The 19,599-nt window shown below is 46.9% G+C and overlaps 2 protein-coding genes across 4 annotated transcripts in view; one reads left to right on the top strand and one right to left on the bottom strand.

The window, feature by feature from the left end:
• The window catches only part of GSK3B (glycogen synthase kinase 3 beta), a 247,018-nt gene extending 241,799 nt beyond the window's left edge, over positions 1-5,219 (bottom strand). For all 3 annotated transcript variants that reach the window (XM_084835390.1, XM_084835391.1, XM_084835389.1), the window contains exon 1: positions 3,992-5,219. In XM_084835390.1, the coding sequence (XP_084691516.1) occupies positions 3,992-4,079 (88 nt within the window). In that variant the 5' untranslated portion in view covers positions 4,080-5,219. The remainder of the gene's footprint in view (positions 1-3,991) is intronic.
• Positions 5,220-5,468: 249 nt separating this feature from the next.
• LOC146352995 (uncharacterized) lies at positions 5,469-14,779 on the top strand. Its single transcript, XM_084835392.1, has 2 exons — positions 5,469-5,618; positions 11,699-14,779. The coding sequence occupies exon 2, from the start codon at positions 13,740-13,742 to the stop codon at positions 14,712-14,714; it is 975 nt and encodes a 324-aa protein (XP_084691518.1). The 5' UTR covers positions 5,469-5,618; positions 11,699-13,739; the 3' UTR covers positions 14,715-14,779.
• The last annotated feature ends 4,820 nt before the right edge of the window (positions 14,780-19,599 follow it).

Here is a 19,599-nt window from a genome sequence, read left to right as displayed (position 1 = left end):
TAGCATTTTACATCTTTTGGGGTACATCCTTCAAAATCAAACCCAAACCAAACTAGGATAGATCAAACAGAAAGTTGCGCCAGCTGTCACCATATCCCACACCTTAGGAAATCTGTGTCCTAATTTGAGAACTATACATGTAAGTGACCTGCTGGAAAGTGGTAATAGTGAAATCTATCCCAAATAATATGCAGAAAGGAAACCCATTCTGTAATACAGAGAAGTCCTGAGTGATAATCCACATTTTATATATTGTAATGCTGAGAACATAAAACGATAAGCAAGAATTCATGACAGAGAAGACCTGCAATACATGCAAAATCATTATCTGCTATATAACCGCAAAAAGGAATAACAAACAGGAAAAACACCTGAAGTGGTAAAGGAGAATATGAATAAATAAGGACTGTCAGAAATGAGCACCAAGGAAGATCTGCGACAGAGGAGTTGACTAAGAAACAATGGCACAAAGATTGGAATGGCAGTGCTGGAACAAAACTTTCTATTGTGTTCTAGCACTGCCATTCCAATCTCTATGCCATTGTTTCTTAGTTTATTACCACTTTTTAAAACAAGAATTGATATCGTAAGAGAAATGTCAAATCACGCATGCTATGCATCAGTCTGGCAAATCGTCAACATCACAAGAAAGTGGGAAGCTCATCTCCTAAGATCTGAAGCTAGGGTAGGCAACCTCATGCCCTCCAGATATTTTGGACTACATGGCCAATCATCAGGGATTATGGGAGTTGTAGTCCAAGACATCTGGAAGGTGCCTGGTTGCCTATCCCTGATCCAAAGGCCCAATTTCACCTAAAGCCCCAGACATATCCCAAAGTCCCCTTGCCATGTGGTCTGGGTATCAAACTGATGAGGTCCTACTCAGTTCAGCTTCAAAAGCCATCTCATCATGGGGCAAAATCAATTACTAATAACCTGATCCACGTGCTAGTTTGCCAATGGATTTTGGAAGATTTAGACCCTCCAGTGTCATCTCAGTTAGACTCACATCACCATGCAAATCTTATTCTTCTTTACATTAAAAAGCCACCAAGATTTGTAGCACCTACTACAAATGACATAATCAATAGAGCTGCAATGTTTAATCCTTTTATCAGTTTGATCAATGTTTAAGGGCACAATCCTATGCATGTTTAGACAGAAAAATGCCCTACAAGTCCCAGCATTCCCCATCCAGCCTGGGTGGGGAATACTGGCACTTGTAGGACTTTTTTCTGTCTAAACACGCAGGGGATTGCACCCTTAATTGACTAAAATGGTACCACCAATTAATCAGGCAGCAGATTTTTAATTTTTAATATTAGTGCTTATAAAAACTGTGGATGGCAAGCACTCTCTTCAGAGGCATTCTCCCCTCTCTTATAGGAGGAATGCATCTTAGATGATGAACACGCACGTGGTAGCAAGCTTCATCTTAGCATATATGCTTCTTGCTTGCCTATATGCAATTATAACTGATCAGTTAAACTATAATCATATGAGTTTCTCAATTAAAATTTCTTTAATCAAGTTGCAGCCCTCGTAATAATCAGTTAGATCCACAGTAGTTTCTGAATTATTTTACTAGACTACACACATTTAGGGTACAATCCTATGCCCACTAGACAGCGGCTAGATGGCCATAGGATTGGTTGGTTCCTAGAGAACCGCCTCCCCGCCCTCTCCCAGACAGCGTGGATCTTCCCAGGCTCCAGGCTCGTAAGAGCAGCGTGGAGTGGGGAAAAGGGAGCATTCCCAGGGATGGGCAACAAGTGCAGAAGTGCCAGTATGACACTTCCTATGCATCGTCCAGCCTCCCCACCCTACGCTCCAACATCCCATGGCTAGACAGCCGAAATCGGTCATCTAGCCGTGAATGCAGGGCAGCTGGAGTGTGGAGGAAAGGATTCCCTCTGCACTCCTCCTGCCATGCATTGGATAGGCAATCGCCTCAGAGTTCAGAGACGGCCATCTATCCCAATAGGACTGCTCCCTAAAATAAGTAGACAATAAAGGGCAACCTTCTGTCATCATCAACAGCAATGCAAGCATATTGTAAATTGCTGTTGATAATAACAAAACAGCTGATTGTAAAGAGAAGCCTCCAAGGAATTTACTTAGAACAGTTCTAAATCCAGATTTTTTTATTCAACACAAGTCAGAATGATCAATCAATTAAAATATTTGGTTGATTAAGGGTAGAACTACAAGTTATGTCAGCAAAGACATGTTTATCAATTAACATGAGGCAGGAGAGGAGCATTTATGGTGCAGCGGTGAGGGGAGAAATAGTGATGGGGGGGAGACCTTAACTTCTTCCTTCTACAAATTATCCCCCATAATCCATCACCACCGACTAGGATACCCAGCCATGGTAGTGCTTATGGTGGGGAGGGTTAAATACCCCCTCCCTCCCGGATTCTCCTCTGCAATTACCTCATGTACGCACCCTGACCTATTAACCTCATGAAGCAAATATGAGGTTGGGAACTCCATCTTTGTCTAGTAATGTGTAGTTTTACCCTGTTGCTTTTAATACTGCAACCACTTCAATTAAGACAGTGATAGTTAAAGTCACAACTAATCAAAGAGCCACTCATAAACTTATCAATGAACACTTTAATCCTTAATATTATGTTGTTATGGTGCTGAGAGATTTGAGGTGTGTGCTGTAACTCCTCTATGCTCTTATCCCATACAAATAATTGGAACTGTATACAATATTTCTGAAAATTCAACATACTTTGTAACAACATCAGTATTTTATTATCTTCCCCACTCAACAATGCATATGAAAATGTGGAATACGATCTAGACGTTCTATTAGGACAGTGTAAAACTTGAACCTGTAATTCAGGCCTGCATAACTTGTGACCCATGAACCCAAACAGCTTGATAAACATGTTGTGCTTGTTGCATGGTACTTCAAGACAGGCGGACTGCCATACACTTGGCAGGCTGGTGAGCTGTGCTTGGCTTGGAGGATCACAGGTTCTGCAAGCCTCCTGCAGTCAAACATTCTCAACCCTTACACTGAAGTGAAAGATAATTCATAAACGAAATGGGTGAAAATACTGTCACATTTCTGACAGGCAACAATAATCTTTAATACAAGCCCATATCAGGCCCTTTATTGCCTGATCAAACAAAATTCCATGCAAGGGGTTTGCAGACTGCAAGGGGGGGGGGATTTTCAGGAACACTGAAATAGCCAGTTTAAACTCTACATAAATGTATACAGTTTGAAAGTTGATAGTTCACCCAGTATTTATATGCATAATGAAGTCAGTCATTTTTCAGGTGTTTGCAACATTGTTGTCTAGAATCAAAAGGAACCACAGGCCTCATCTTTGGGATGCATTCCATCCCTAAACGCAAACATGTGAACATTTGTTATATTTTTGATGAACAACATGAACACAATCCCTAAACGATGCACAGTACCATATGGATTTTTTTTTTGTATTCACTGCATATTAAGTAGAACTTGAAAGAACAAGCATATATTCAATTATTGCCAAATTACTTCATAATTTGTTATTATTATGAAAGCCTGTGAGAATAAAGCAGATACACACCATTCCAGAGACATTCCTGACAGAAGCCTTTGCACAGCAAAGCACGTATAATAAACACACACACACACCCCTAGCAGAATATGCAACTGTAGGCATTTAACTCATCTTTCTGTATGAGAAAAATGTAGTATCTCTTAAATGTAGGCTGCTGCATAAGGACCAACATAGGCCAAAGTATACTTTCAAGACAAAACGCTAAGAATAAAAGCTTCTTTTTTTATCCTAAATGGAAGGCATTGGGTGGGCCTATGGGAGGGGAGAGCAGGAAGCTGTCTCACACAAGGCTTCTCACATTTCTTAGACAGTACAAGGGAGCAAAAAAAAGAGAGAAAAGAATCACCGACATCCCTAGAGATCCGATAGTTAATCAAGAAGACCATATGAAAGGGATGGGGGTGTAAATCAATACTCACTGCTAACTTTCATGCTGCCAAATGCTGAAGGCTGCTGCACTGGTTTGCAGCTTTCTGCAAAGGAGGTGGTTCTCGGCCGCCCTGACATGGTTTCTCGCTTTTTCTCCTAATGCCGGATCGACTCTCTCCTCCTCCCTCGCGTCTCTTCCTTTTCTTCGCTGTTTCTTCCTCTCAGGTGGCGACAGAGAAGGCAGAGTGTAAAGATCCAGCCCCCCAACTTACGAGGGGGCGCCCCTGCAACTCAGAGTCTCTCCCCAGCCCTCCTTTCACTTCACTTTATCGAAAAAGAGCCACCATCCTCTTCCTTTCCATCAGCGGCGGCGGCGCCGGGGCCTGCGGCCGCCTCCGCCCAACACTGCACAATCCAGTCACCCACCCCCTGCCCCTTCCCGATGCGAGGCGGGGAAGCGGCGGAAAGAAAAGCAAGTGTCGGGCTGCTCCTTGATGCTGCTCCTTTCTTTTCGCTCCTTGTTAAGAGAGCCAGTCACATGAGAAGACGAGGCGCAGGGGGTCTTTTTTTCACCCGGGGGGGCACCACTGGGGAGCCAGAAGTGAAAAGGCGGACTATTTCCCCAGCGGAGGAACACGGGCCCAGAAGACGGCGGCGGCGGATGAGGCGGCCGCTTGCGAAAACTATCTGACACCAGCGGCAGCAAAACCGGCGGGGCCTTGTGAGGAGGGGAGAGGAGGCGGGGGGGCGGAAGGGCGCGGGGGCGGCGGCCTGACGAACGGGCTCCTTCCTCCCTCCGTCTCTCTCTCAACGGGGCGACGAGGCCGGCCTGCTGTCTCTCCTCATAGCGCCCGCACGGCGAGCGGCTGGCATCTGGAGGGGTGGCTCAGGCGGAGGGCGCTGCAGTGCGGCTGGCAGACGACGAGGACGGCGGGGCGGCCCATGGCGCTGCTGCAGGCGGCAGCTCCTCCCGGCTCGGCCGGCTGCGGCGTTTGCGGCGGCGGGTTGTGTTTGGCCCCGCCTCCGCCGCCTCTTCGACCGAGTTTCTTTGTCCGCTATGCGCGGTGGGGCCGTTGCAGTTCCTCCCTATTTGCTGTTGCTTCTACGACGGCCGCAGTTTTCTTACTCTTTGGACTGCTACGTCAAAAAAAACCTTAGCCGCATTTACGCCGCCCCTCTAAGTACCATTTTGAGAATGCTGAACCGAACGCCCCATTCCTCCGAAAAAATCCAGCCGAACTAACGCTTACGCAACCTTGCTACGCGCCCTCTGTGAATGCCAAACCGGCCGTCCGAACCTAGCTAGATCCGAATGGAGTCGGGGGCCAATCAAAGAGGGGTGTCAGGGAAAACCCTCCCTCCTGGCCCTACATCGGGACCAATCGCCGATGGCGAAAGGAAAATGTCCACGCTTCGCTTGCAGCCAATCACAGAAGAGCTATGAAAACCGAACCGTGCATCCCTTCCCTTCTGGGATCCAATAGAAAGCCTCTGCTCCTTAATCGTCGCCAAGGCGGAGCCAATGGTACAAACGGATGATTTTCACAAGAGCGAGACGGACTCGAGGAGCGGCTGATGCAAAATCGGGTGGAATTTAAGCGGGCGCTCCTCCACCCGGCTTCGTTTGCCTCGTCTCGCCTGATGGGCACGTCGGGGAGCGGGGAGAGCGAGTGCCGGGTGGGTTTGGTTTCATTCTGATTGGTTCTTCGCACCTAAAGCGTGATGTTATGATTGGACGGCCGTGCTAGAGCGGCCCGGGTGCACTAGCCAGCTTTTTTTCCGACCCCCGAGGTTCCCGAATCTCGCCTGTAACGCTTATTTTTATTGGAGGAACGTGCATCACGTGCCATGACGGGAGGGGCGCTCCCGCGTATTTTGGCCTCTCCCCCTTCCTTGCCTCACCGCCGGCTCCGGTGCGGGTGGAGGGGGGTTCTCTTGTAGGTGAGGTACTGGTGTCGCCCTTGAGATAGGCTGCAAGTCGCAGCCGCGGCTTCCTCCGGGCGGTAGTAACCCAGGTAGCCCCTCCCAGATGCGAATGAGGAAGAGGCGCAGACTCGGCGTGGTCCATGTAGCTGAGCGCTCTGCTTCTAATGGTGGCCAAGCAGATGCTGGCGGGAGCGTAGGTGCAGGGCCTGAAGGCCTTCCCAGCTGGCTTTCCCCAGCATCTTGTGTTCAGGGGGACACCGCCTCTGAATATTAGCTATGATTATGGCCTAATTCTTTACACGAGCACTAAAAGCCTTGCTGGATCAGACCAAAGATCCTTCCAGTCCAGAATCCATTTTTCTGCAGTGCCTAGACTGATACCTCTAGAAGCTGTGGGATAGGCCATAAAAGTAGCAGTCCACTCATGTTTGCCCCCAGCAGCTGCTCTAAAGGGGTGTGCTGCCTCTGAATGTGGGAGTCCTGCTGGATCAAATGTACTGTGCAGCATTGTTTCCCAACAGTGGCCAACCAGATGCCTCTGGGACGCCTACAAGGTGGCAAGAGCCTGCCCCTGTGTGTTTCCAGCATCACATACATAGGAGGGATATGGCATTTGAACATGGAGATTTCTAAGCATGTTTAGACAGAGAAAAGTCCTATCGCATCTAGCATTCCCCAACTAACCATGCTGGGAGTAGTAGGACAGTTTTCTGTCTCAACATGCATAGGGTTGCACCCTAATTTATTTAAAATTTGGTAATTGAGTTTGTAAAGCTGTGCTCAATGTGATGTGTGAGTTATTTTTAAAAATCCACAATAATATGAACAATTAAGGCTCTCGTAAACAGAAAGGCCTTAATACGTACTCTAACCAGTTAGCCACTGAGCTAGCCTGCAGGGTATAGCTTAGGGAAGCACCAAAGCCTTAGTATAAGGGATCAATTCTAGAACTTGGTGGACTTAAAACTTAGGTGGAGTACCTGCTTGGACCCTTAGATCATCCTCGGAGGTCCCCTGGGTGACCCTGTTGAAGGAGTCAGGTGGATGGTTACAAGAGAGCCTTTTTCAGTTGTAGCACCCTGTTTATGGAATGACATCCCCAAAGAGGCTCAGCTTGTGCCTAAACTCTTACCTATTTATCACCATGGGAAGACCTTTTCTCCCATGCATTTTATACTGTTAGGTTTTCTGGCTGTTTTATATTTTCCCCCTGTGTTGTTTGTTGCTTTTTTTATATTTCATTTTTTCTTTTATATAATCTGCCCAGAGAACTCTTGCTATTGGGTGGATTAAAATATATAATAAACTATTTATAAATAAATAAATGCTTTCTGTAAGCCTTTTGCCAGTTCATGTAGGCAAGGTTGATGGTGGAGATAGAACAGAGCTGTTACCACTCATTATGTAAAAGGCCTTGCCCTAAAGTTTAGCTGGCTGGGGAATCCTGGGAGTTGTTGGACTTTTTTTTTGGCTAAACATGCATAGGTTTGCACCCTTTGTTAGGTTAGGGAGATTCCAGACCATTTCAGGGAATGCAGAGCTGCTTTGTTCCCAAGGCGTAGAAACTTCCTCTGTAAACTAACTCAGGGATTGCACAGAGCTCTGTAGCCTTAAATCAGCCTTTGGGTGATTTTATACACTTCTAGTGTCAAGGGCTTAGATAAAATATATATATTACATTTTAAAGGGGCAACTGAAAGTGCCCTGAAAAGTAGAAATGTGTTTTGACAATAACAAAACTACCACTGAAACTTTAAAGGCAAATGCTATTTTGGGCTGCATTAATAGAAGTATAGCTTCCAAATCACGTGAAGTAGTAGTTCCCCTCTACTCAGCACTGGTTAGGCCTCATCTAAACCTCTGGCTCAGGGGAGGGATTTTTCAGGAGTGGTTGTGTTGCCACCTCCTTCAAGGCAGTGGGAACCACACCATCACATAATGATGAGTTCACCACTCCTCTGATCCAGCCAGTCAGTCTCCCATGGCTGGCTCAAAGAAGCCGTGATGGGCAAGGACAGAGCATGTGGTGGGTCATACAGATGGAAGCATCTTGTCCACCTCAGGCGTCAAATGCTGACACTGATCCCACAACACAGGACAAGTCATTGTACTGGACACCTCAACAAGTTGTGGCGTTCAAGTTGGCGTGAAGGCGAGTGATTTTATCCTTGAAATGTTTGGCAAACTCATCACAGTGGGCCTCCAATGGCTACAGCACTGAATTCACTAGGGTAGATGAAAGCAACCCCTGAACAACTCGGAGGAGCTCAGCTGTATGGGTATTCGAGGACAAAATGGAAGTGGCAAAGTAAGTCGTCTTTGCCACCTTCACCACAACACAGTAGGCATGATTATATGCTTTCATGCATGTTCATTCAGCTTCATAATGAGTCTTACACCTGCGCTCCAGCCTTCTTCCAGCCCATTTAATTGTCTGATCCAAAATTTACCCATCCAAAATGTACAGTGCCGGAGAGAGTGCTCAGGAGCGATTGTGTCAATGGCCCATCACGCCTTGCCATCCATAGCGGGACAAGGGCCTCAACAGAATCTGGCTCTGGCTAGTGGGAAATCTCAAAGAGCATTCAAGAATCTTTTGGATTCTATAGGTCTGCAGGGGTAAATCATCTTAGGAACATAGGAAGCTGCCTTATACTGCATCAGACCATTGGTCCATCTTGTCGTGTATTGTTGACACTGGCAGCAGCCCTCCAGGGTTTCAGGCAGGAATTTTTCCAGCCCTACATGGGGATGTCCGGGATTAAGCCTGGGACCTTCTGCATGCAAAGCACGTGTTCTACCACTGAGCCATGTCCCCTCAATCTTAATGGGTCTCCCATCTCTGCAGGGAGGGACTGACACCGTAAGACCAAACTTCACCAGGAAGTGGTCTGACTATTTATTTATTTCATTTCTATACCACCCAATAGCTGAAGCTCTCTGGGCAGTTCACAGAAATTATGACAATGGGGTGATTTCCGCACACCCACCCCAATATCCAGTCCACCCCTGTCATGCTATGAGAGAAATGGCAGATTGAGGGTGTGTCCTGTCTTATGTGTCAGGCCAATGACAAACTGAGACAGCCCCATGGTCATGGAGGTCATGAAGTCCTAAGCTGGTCCAGTTAAATCAGCCTCAGCATGGAAATGGAAGTTCCCCATGACCAAGGTCCTGCAGTTCTCCAGAACTACATCAGACTGCCTCAGCCAACTCAGTTAGGGAGGCCATTGGGCAGCAATGGACAGTGCACCAGTAGCATCACCAATATGTCTCTTTGGCCCAACACAAAGTACAGGCCATTATAGTCCATCCCAGGGTGGAGGGGTTTCCTGGTGAGTAAGATGGAGTTTCTGTGGATCACAGTGACTCCTCCCACCCCACCCTCCAGCCTTACCTGGTGCACCTGGTACCCAGGTGGACAAAGCTGCATCAGGTCTACACTGCTCAGCTCATCCACCCAGGTCTCAGTAATCCACACCAGGTCAACTCCCTCATCCATTATCAAATTCAGGCCACCAGGAACCTGCAGAACAGGACTATGTGGGCGATAGCACCTAGTCATCTAGCTTTTCCGCCACTTTTATGTGATCCTCTCCTGATCATACTGGACAGTCCCCTACCCATGACCATCCTTATATTTCCATCTCCGTAGCAGTCACATCCTGGCTCAGAAACACTTCCTCACACACTAACTAGTAGGTGCAAGTCTGTTCCCTCTAATACAAGCCTATAGATAAATACAAGCAGGCCCAGATACTCTCCTAACAGCCAGTGGTGGTAAATTAAGGCCAGTAGAGTAGGGCTGATAATGATGAGAACATCTCACCCCTACCAATCAAAGGAATGAACTAATCCACTATACACCACCTCCTAGCTCCCACTCAGGATAACCTTGCTCTCCACAACTTCCCCCACTCAGGCTTTCACTGTAGGCCAGGATCACTGATCTGCCTCCCACAGTGAACCCAGCCAGCTTTCTGATTCCCAAATGGCAGGGGGAACCTCACCACCCTTGTGACTCCACCTTGTTTGTCCCCACCATCCACGGCATATACCTCCTCCCCAAATTGCTCCAGTCACCAAACGAGGCTTGGTTCCTCACCCAGGCACTCAGTTCCTCCAGTTGCAAAGAATCACCAAACTGCCTACAGTCAAACAGAAAAGGAAAGGCATGTTTGCTGATAGGTAATAACAAATAGTGTTTCATCAAAGAGTGGGGGCAGGATGATGGAGTCAGAGCAGGAGCTCCTGGAACCAAAGCTTCTGATACCAGTGGAGGGACCAACAGATTTTTTTTCTGCTAGAAGAAGTATTGACATGTCTCTCTGAAATTAAGGGAAACAGGGCTGGAAGGGCAAAATCCTTCAGAAACCCCTCACATTAAAGGTGTTCCAAGATTTAAAGTGATAAAGCTCTGTAGTGGCTTACCACCAAATTTTGATGGCAAACAGATGTGGTGGTGGGTGGGTTGGCACTGCCAAATTCAGCAGTACAGCAGCAGAATAGCAGGGGCTGGGCAGGAGGAGCATACAACCTGCAATTTGCATGTTGCTGTAAAAAAATCCTCTGTATGTTACTGATATTGACACTGATCCAAAAGTCTTTTTTTTTCCTTCAAGGGGCCACTTGGAAATTCTAAACTGACCATCTGTTCATTAATTATCATAATTCCTTCTAATACCAATTCAAGCTCTCTCATGCTCATGCATATGTAGCCAAAACTGCACTACCCATGCTCAAGAGAGAGGTATCAGCAGACTCAGGATAAGCTTGAGGTTTGGAGATGCTCAAAGAAATGTTGAATGAAAAAACACTAAAGCGGGGGGGATAGCCCCATAAGTAGCAAGGAATGTTAAGAGACTGAGGGGGGGAACTGACAACTTGGGGAGGGTGGAACGGGGTCGCTAAAAAGGGGGAGAAAGCAGATAGATATATAAAGGTTAGAAAGAACCACCTCACTTCAGGGCTCATGCTAAAAAAAAAAATTAAATTTCCCCAGGGAGAACTGAGAATTGCCCATAGACAGCAATGAAGATGTAATGTAGCTGGGATTGGCCGCATGCGTCCACCACCAAAAAGTACCAAAATGGGTGGGGGGGACAGGCCAATAAGGACTGAGCATGCTTAGTGGGCATGGAACGCTGACTGGCTGTTGTTGGTAAAGAAAACCAGGGAGGAAGGGGAACGGAATGGAGTATTTAGAACCCTGAATAGAAGCACTCCTTGTTGCAAACTCACTCACCCACCCACCTACTCACTCACTCACAAAAGGGAGGTGTAAGCCGACAAAACAAATATTCAGGAGGGGGGAACCTAATTGTGGGGGGAGCCACTCACCACATTATCTAGTAGGTTATGCCCTACAGACACTCGTACCACTTGGTTGCAGCCATTGGATCTGAAAATGTTACTCTCTTCAGAGCGTCCTGAAGCAATTTCCATCAACTGAATAGAGTTTCTCCATGGTCAGTACTAGAGGAAAGGCCCTTAAGGGTTCAGGGCAAGTGGACTGAGTCAGAGGCTGCTCTCCACCTTGGAACTCTTGGCTGTTGAGAAGTACATGTAGCAGGAGGGTAGCATGTAGCAGACAACCTCAGCAGGAATTACTTCATGCCTCATGAGTGAATGGTGGCCCCATCTGCAGTGTCCGATCTACAGGTGAGGCAATCTGGGCATACTGTGGATCTATTCACTCAAGCAGAGAAGAGCAAATGCTGACATTTCTGAAGCAGGGCAGGGGTGGACTCAGGATCGTTGGGGGATGCATTTGTGTACCACTGGATGGGTTTGTTTCTGTACCTCTTTACATCATTCTCTCTCCTCACCAGGGTTGTGAAAATCAGAGCAAGTGGGTTGAACTGCATCCGCATCCAGTGGTGGCTGAGACAACCCTAGTTTGCACTCCTCCTTCATCGATTCCTCAGGGAGTATGTTAATTTTCCCTCCATCCCAAACCTCCTTACATGGGACTGGGGCAGAATCTATAATCTGGATCTGCACACACTCCACCTGACAGCATGGAAAATCCAGTGACTGACCCTCTTGAGACTGTTCCAGAGGCAGTTCCACTCATCCTTGATGCAGCACATAAGTCCGCTACAAGGAGCTCCTATGCCAGTTAATGGACATCTTTCTGTACCTTTGCAAACCTTCATGGGTTTGATAAAGTTCAGTGCCCATTGCACCATGTTTTACAGTTTGTTTTATTTCTTCTCAAGAAGGGCTTATCATTGTCTTCCTTAAGAGTTTATCCAGAAGCAATTTCTGCTTTGCTTCAGCTGGTACTACCATGGCTCAGTGGTAGAACACATGATTTACATGAAAAGGTCCTGGGTTCACTTTCTGGGAAATGTTTCTTTTTGGAGACCTTGCAGAACTACTGCCAGTGAGAGTAGGCAGTACTGCCCTAGATAAACCAATGATCTGACTCAGGACTGGAAGCTTTATTTTATTTATTTTCAGTATTTGCATTAGGCTGCAAGGTTTAATCTAGTGGTTAAATTAATTTTTTATTTAAAAGGTGCCCTCAATCAGGCAGCAGGTTATTTTAAAAGTACATTATTTATAATACAAATGCTTAACCTGCAGATGGCAAGCACAATTGCGCCTTAATTGAAGGGTTTATATTTTTTGTACTAATTTTGCTGCTATTAGTACATGATTATTAGCACCTATTTTCATATCTTGCTGTTTTTCTATTTTATTGCCGCTAGGTGGCAACATTGGCTGTGAATGTTCATATTGGGATGACACCCAGCTCTATCTTTCCTTTTAATATCAAATCTAGGTGAGGCATTAGGCATTCTGAACCAGTGCCTGGATGTAGTATTGGTATTGGACATGGGCATCCACTCATTGGAGCAAGGGGGTGCAACAGCCCCCTTCCCGGATTCTAGTCATGATGTCATTCTGAGAGCAGCAACAGCAGCTGCTCGTGCTGCACCTGCCCCATTTATCTCTACTTTCAGTTTCCAACCCCCACCCCAGGGCTCAGGACAGGATAGGAGGTCAGTAAATTAAATGCAGGAGTGGTGGAATGCCCTCGAGTTTAACCAGTGCTTCAGGAGTGCCTGCCTTGTAAGGCAAAGAAGTAGTAGCAAGCAGCAGCACGACCAGCCTCCTCCACACTAAAGTAGCTCCATTATGGGAGTAGCAACAGCACCTCCAACTGAATTGGAGGGGTGTGGCCTGAGTACTCCCAGCAGCTGACTGGGCGGGAAGCTTCAGTCTGTTTCCCGCCTCCCAGCTGAGCAGAGCAGAGCAAGCTGCTCCAGCTGGTCCAGGGACTACAGAAGCAGGCAAGCTCCCAGAGAGCGAGCGAACAGGGGGAGCGAACAGGAGTTGGCCAGGGGAGTTGCAGTGGTTGAAGAGACAAAGGAGACAGAGGCTAAGAGGTAAGTGGGCTGCAGGAAGCCCAGGGGGCTGCCCTTTATCCTTCTGATTGGCTGTGAGCTCACCAGGAGCTTCTGAGAGCTCCAACTGAATTGGAGGGGTGTGGCCTGACTACTCCCAGCAGCTGAGTGGGGGGAAGCTTCAGTCTGTTTCCCACCTCCCAGCTGAGCAGAGCAGAGCAAGCTGCTCCAGCTGGTCCAGGGACTACAGAAGCAGGCAAGCTCCCAGAGAGTGAGGGACCAGAGCGAGCGACCAGGGGGAGCAAACAGGAGTTGGCCAGGGGAGGTCAAGGGGGAGGCCCCTAACATTTTTTTTTTCATTTTTTTATTTTTTAACTAACTTTTTTCCATTTATTTGTCTTGTAACACACACTTTCACACCAGTGGGACTCTGCTTTTAACCTCTACTGAGTAGAGGAGCAGGCACAGGCTAGTATAGAACAATCACAAAGCTAGACACAAAAAGGGAAAAGAGGCAATGGAAGGACAGGACTGTCCAGTGGTGGTGACCTGCAAGATGTGTGCAGTGTTTGCTTTCTTGCCTGAGAACAACATGGCCTACACCTGCAACAAGTGCAAGTTGATCACGCTGCTGGAAGAAAAAGTAACTGGGCTGGAGCGGCGACTGTCGACCCTCCGGGGAATAAGAGAACACAAAGTGTTCTTGGACAGAATGGGGGAACTACAGCAGCAAAGGGAAGACCAGAAGCTTGAAGAGCAACAGCAAGATGAGGCAGTGGGAAATGCTGAGGTGAAGAAAAAAGGAGTAGAGGACACTCCTTGGAAAAGGGTGACAGGAGAAGAAGAACTAGACGCCACTCTGCAGCAGTGGAGCTGTGGAACTGATTCCAGGTACTTGCAGATGAGACGAGGACAGCCTGCAGAGGAAGAATCACAGGGGAACCTGCATGAGAGTGAGCAAGAGGCTGAAGGTCAGTCAAACAGGCGAGGAAACCCAGGCCTACAACAACAAGAAGAGAAGAGTGGTAGTAGTGGGAGACTCCTTGCTGCGCGGAGCAGTGTGGCGGATAACTTCCTCCTACAGAAAGTAGAGGAAGGAACTAGAGGATCGGCTATCCTTGACATGATCCTAACCAACAGGGATGACTTAGTGGATAAAGTAGCAGTTACAGGAACTCTGGGGGAAAGCGACCATGTTGTACTTGAGTTCTTGGTTCTAAGGGAAGCAAAAGCCGAGTGTAGTCAAACGCGTACCCTGGATTTTAGGAAAGCTGATTTTCATAAACTCAGAACAATGATCAGGAAGGTCCCATTGCAAGCGATGCTAGCGAGAAAAGGAGTCCAAGATGGGTGGGAGCTTTTAAAAAAGGAAATTCTCAAGGCACAATCACAAACAATTCCAACAAGAAGAAAAGGTGGAAGACAACAGAAGAAGCCAGTGTGGCTTCACAAAAAGCTTAGGGATGACCTGAAAACAAAAAAGGACATATAGGAAGTGGAAAGAAGGCCAAGTAACAAAGGAAGAGTACAGGTAGATAGCACAGAATTGCAGGGATGGCGTCAGGAAGGCTAAAGCTGAGAATGAGCTGAGGTTAGCAAGGGATGCTAAAAACAACAAAAAGGCTTTCTTCAGCTACGTGCATAGTAAAAGGCAGAGGAAAGAAACGGTGGTTCAGCTATTAAATAAGGATGGCAAAACGATAACAGATGACAAAGAAAAGGCAGAGGTGCTCAATTCCTACTCTGGCTCAGTCTTCTCCCAAAAGAGGGTCTATGACCCCCCTGGCAAAGGCGAAGTACAGGCTGAAGGGGCAGGATTGCAGCTTGAGATGGATAGGCATATGGTCAAGGAACACCTAATTACTTTGAATGAGTTCAAATCTCCAGGGCAAGATGAACTGCATCCTACAGTAATCAAGGAACTGGCAGAAGAACTCTCAGAACCGCTGTCTATTCTCTTTGAGAAATCATGGAGGACGGGGGAAGTGCCAGATGACTGGAGGAGGGCTAACGTTGTCCCTATCTTCAAAAAGGGTAAGAAGGAGGAACCTGGGAACTACAGACCAGTCAGTCTGACATCAATCCCTGGGAAAATTCTGGAGCAGATGATAAAGGAATCCATCTGGAAGCACCTTGACAACAATGCCGTGATTACTCGAAGCCAACATGGATTTGTCAAAAACAAGTCCTGCCAGACAAATCTGATCTCATTTTTTGATCAAGTAACCTCCCTTGTAGACTGTGGGAATGCTGTAGACATCATATACCTCGATTTCAGCAAAGCTTTCGACAAAATGCCCCATGATATCCTGATGAGCAAACTAGCTCAAAGTGGGCGAGATGAAACAACAATCCGGTGGATCCACAGTTGGCTACAGAATCGGACTCAAAGAGTGCTTATCAATGGGACCTTCTCAAACTGGGGGGAGGTAACGAGTGGGGTACTGCAGGGCTCAGTCCTGGGCCCAGTGCTCTTCAACATTTTTATTAATGACTTGGAGGAGGAGGTGCAGGGAATGCTGATCAAATTTGCAGATGACACAAAATTGGGAGGGATAGCTAATACTTTGGAAGACAGAAACAAAATTCAAAGTGATCTGGATAGACTGGAGCGCTGGGCAGAAAACAGCAGACTGACATTTAATAGGGATAAATGCCAAGTTCTGCACCTAGGAAAAAGAAACCAAATGCACAGTTACAAGATGGGGGATACATGGCTCAACCACACTACAAGCGAGAAGAATCTTGGAATTGTTGTCGATCACAAGCTGAATATGAGCCAACAATGTGATGTGGCTGCAAAAAAGGCAAATGCTCTTTTGGGCTGCATTCATAGAAGCATCGCTTCCAAATCCCGGGAAGTACTAGTTCCCCTCTACTCAGCACTGGTTAGGCCTCATCTGGAGTACTGTGTCCAGTTCTGGGCACCACACTTTAAGAAGGATGCAGACAAACTGGAGAGGGTTCAGAGGAGGGCAACAAAGATGATCAGGGGACTGGAAACAAAGCCCTATGCAGAGAGACTGAAAGAACTGGGCATGTTTAGTCTTGAGAAGAGAAGACTGAGGGGAGATACGATAGCACTCTTCAAGTACTTGAAAGGTTGTCACAGAGAAGAAGGCCAGGATCTCTTCTTGATCATCCCAGAGTGCAGGACACGGAATCATGGGCTCAAGTTACAGGAAGCCAGATTCCAGCTGAACATCAGGAAAAACTTCCTGACTGTAAGAGCAATACGACAATGGAACCAACTACCTGGGGAGGTGGTGGGCTCTCCCACACTGGAGGCCTTCAAGACGAGGCTGGACAGCTATCTGTCAGGGATGCTCTGACTTGGATTCCTGCATTGAGCAGTGGGTTGGACTCGATGGCCTTGTAGGCCCCTTCCAACCCTACTATTCTATGATTCTATGATTCTACGACCTCTTGCTGCGTACACCTGCCCCATGGGCTATTTCTAGTCTCCAGTTCTCCACAACATGGGCGGGTAAGGCTCAGCCAGGGGAGGTCAGTAAATTAAACCTTGGGGTGGGGATTCCATCAAGCTCAGTTTAGAGTGTCTGCAATGTGAATTGTAGAATGTGCCCCTGGAAGGGGCAGTGAGGGCAGCTTTCTGGTATGCCCAGCCAGGCTGTGCTGTAGTCTGTTAGGCCCTCGGTTTTATAGCCTGTGGGAGTGCTGACCTTGTAAAGCATCCCTTGCTGACTGTGATTATGGAAATCACTGACTTCCCACCCTGTTCCACCTGGCATGGGCCCGTGCGGAGTTCACTTTAATTTAATTTAAAGTGAACCAATGAGTTGTTTTCCAACCCCCAGGTGACATGAGGTGGGGGAAGAACACTGGAATATCACCCATCTGGAAAGTGTATGTGGTGCTATTGCTTGAAAGGACAATCCCTGCCAGTCCCAGAATCACAAGGGAAGATGCATCCCTTCAGTACACTGGCATTTTGTGACTCAACACCCCACCCCCATAACCATGCATAGGATTGGGCTGTTAATGTTGGTATGTGAAAGCACCATAAAACCTTATTCTTTCACCCACAGAGGCTGGGAAAGTGCTGAAAGAGAACATAAGGTAAAAGGAGAGATGGCTAACTGTACACGAAGTAAGCTTTTCCAAATTTCATTTATGCTCATAGGCATCCGCAGAAAGGGGCAATTGACCCTCTGAGGACGAGTCATAGTCTCCAGATTCCTTTTTTTTTTAAAGCAAGTCTCTAGCCCTTGTAGAATCCAAGATATGAAGCAAAATGTGTACCCATTATTCTGCCTATTCATTTGGTGAGAAACCAGCCAGCTCCCACCTTTTAGGGCACAATGCTATGGCTGCTAGACAGCCATAGGATTTTCGGTTTATGGGAACCAAGCTTGGAGCCTCCCACAAATCCAACTCCCCTCTCCCTCCCTGCCACCTCATAGGTGGCATGGTTTGTCCCTAGCTCCATGCTCAGAAGAGCAGTGCAGAGCAGCTGAAAAGGGGGCATGAAGTGCCAATACAGTGCCTCCTATGTGCCATCCAGCTTCCCTCCCCCCCTCCCTGCTCTGAGGCACCCCTGCTAGACAGCTGAAATCAGCTGATTAGCCACAAGAACCGGGTGGCGGGAGCACGGAGGAGAGGATCCCCTCCACACTCCGCCCACCCTGCATTGGATGGTTGGTCACCTTTGAGTTTGGAGGCAGCCAACTATCCCCATAGGATTGTGCCCTTAGTGTTTTTAGCCAATGAATGAAGTCACAGCAGTGGTTAATGAACCCATTAGCTGGGTGCATTAATCCCTCTGGGTGTTTTAAGGCTTTTTGGGGTCTTCCCTGTGAGGAAGTAACTGCAGCCTCATAAAAACTATTTAGAAATTCAGGAGTTTTGTATAGCTGGTTTGGACTGTAACGTGTCTACCAAAAAACAACAAGTAGCAGCAAAGGCAGATGTTCATGATCTTTCTAATTCAGGTGTTAATATTTTTTCTGAGTCTATAAAAAATTACCTTGACAATGTGTGCAGATAAAGTTAATCATTATTATACCCATATTGCTGGAACCAGGGCCGTTGCTGAGAAAATGTAGGTTACACAAGTCCTGCAAAGTAGCCCAGTGTTGTTATTTCCATTTTGCGGAGGGGGGCGTGTTAAGTAGTGTATGACAACTCTGCAGTGTAGTCCAGTGTTGTTGGTGTTTTAGGGAAATGCTGATGGGGCTGTGAAATTGATTGTAGGAGCAGGGCAATTTATGGTCAGAATGGTTTGTTATGAGATTTTTATATATATATATAAAAAATCTTTTAAGAGAACCTGTTATTTTTACCTGAATCTATTGTGGTACCTGAATCTATTGTGGGCAATGCAACCCACACCAATATTAACCATGCACTTCAACCCTGTAAGACCTCTGGCCCAAAGGGCCATTACAGGGGTAAAGGGAGTCATGGAAAGAACTGAGGGTTTCAGCTGTGTGTGGAGACATTGTCTGAACACCAGGTCTACCCAGTGAGAAGCAACAGAGGGGTAAACCTAGTATACAAATTTCTCTGATGCTACCAGGGCTTTTTTTAAGAAAAACATTGCAACACAAATGTACGGTTCAAGGAAAAAATATGCAATTCCAGAAGAACGTTGTTGTTGTTGTTAAGTCATGTCCGACTCTTCGTGACCCCATGGACCATAGCACGCAAGGCCTTCCTGTCCTCCGCTCTCTTCCGGAGCGTGCTCAAGTTCATATTCATTGGATCAGTGATGCTATCTAGCCATCTCATCCTCTGCCGTTCCCTTCTCCTTTTGCGTTCAATCTTTCCCAGCATCAAGGTCTTTTCCAGGGAGTTTTCTCTTCGCATTAGGTGGCCAAAATATTTGAGCTTCAGCTTCAGTATCTGTCCTTCCAATGAGCAGTCAGGGTTGATTTCCTTTAGGATTGACTGATTTGACCTTCTTGCAGTCCAGGGGACTCGTAAGAGTCTTCTCCAGCACCACAGTTTGAAAGCATCAATTCTTCGGCGCTCAGCCTTCCTTATAGTCCAGCTCACACAGCCATACATTACCACTGGGAAAACCATAGCTTTGATTATACGAGCCTTTGTCGGCAAGGTGATGTCTCTGCTTCTTACCTTGTCGTACTCCTTTCCCAATTTTGAACCAATCGGTTGTTCCATGTCTGGTTGTTACTGTTGCTTCTTGACCCTCGTACAGGTTTCTCAGGAGACAGATAAGGTGGTCTGGTACTCCCATCTCTTTCAGAATTTGTCACAGTTTGTTGTGATCCACACAATCAAAGACTTTACCGTAGTCGGTGAAGCAGAAATAGACGTTTTTCTGGAATTCTCTTGCTTTCTCCATGATCCAGCGAATGTTGGCGATTTGATCTCTAGTTCCTCTGCCTCTTCGA

The sequence above is a fragment of the Heloderma suspectum genome, chromosome 2 (genome assembly GCF_057233095.1).
Source record: "Heloderma suspectum isolate Gila_16-S chromosome 2, 16-S_ref, whole genome shotgun sequence".
Taxonomy (NCBI): domain Eukaryota; kingdom Metazoa; phylum Chordata; class Lepidosauria; order Squamata; family Helodermatidae; genus Heloderma; species Heloderma suspectum.
This window is presented reverse-complemented; position numbering and strand designations above follow the sequence as displayed.

Excerpts from the sequence above, each read along its gene's own strand:
- LOC146352995 (XM_084835392.1), top strand. The coding sequence starts at position 13,740 with ATGGAAGGACAGGACTGTCCAGTGGTGGTGACCTGCAAGATGTGTGCA.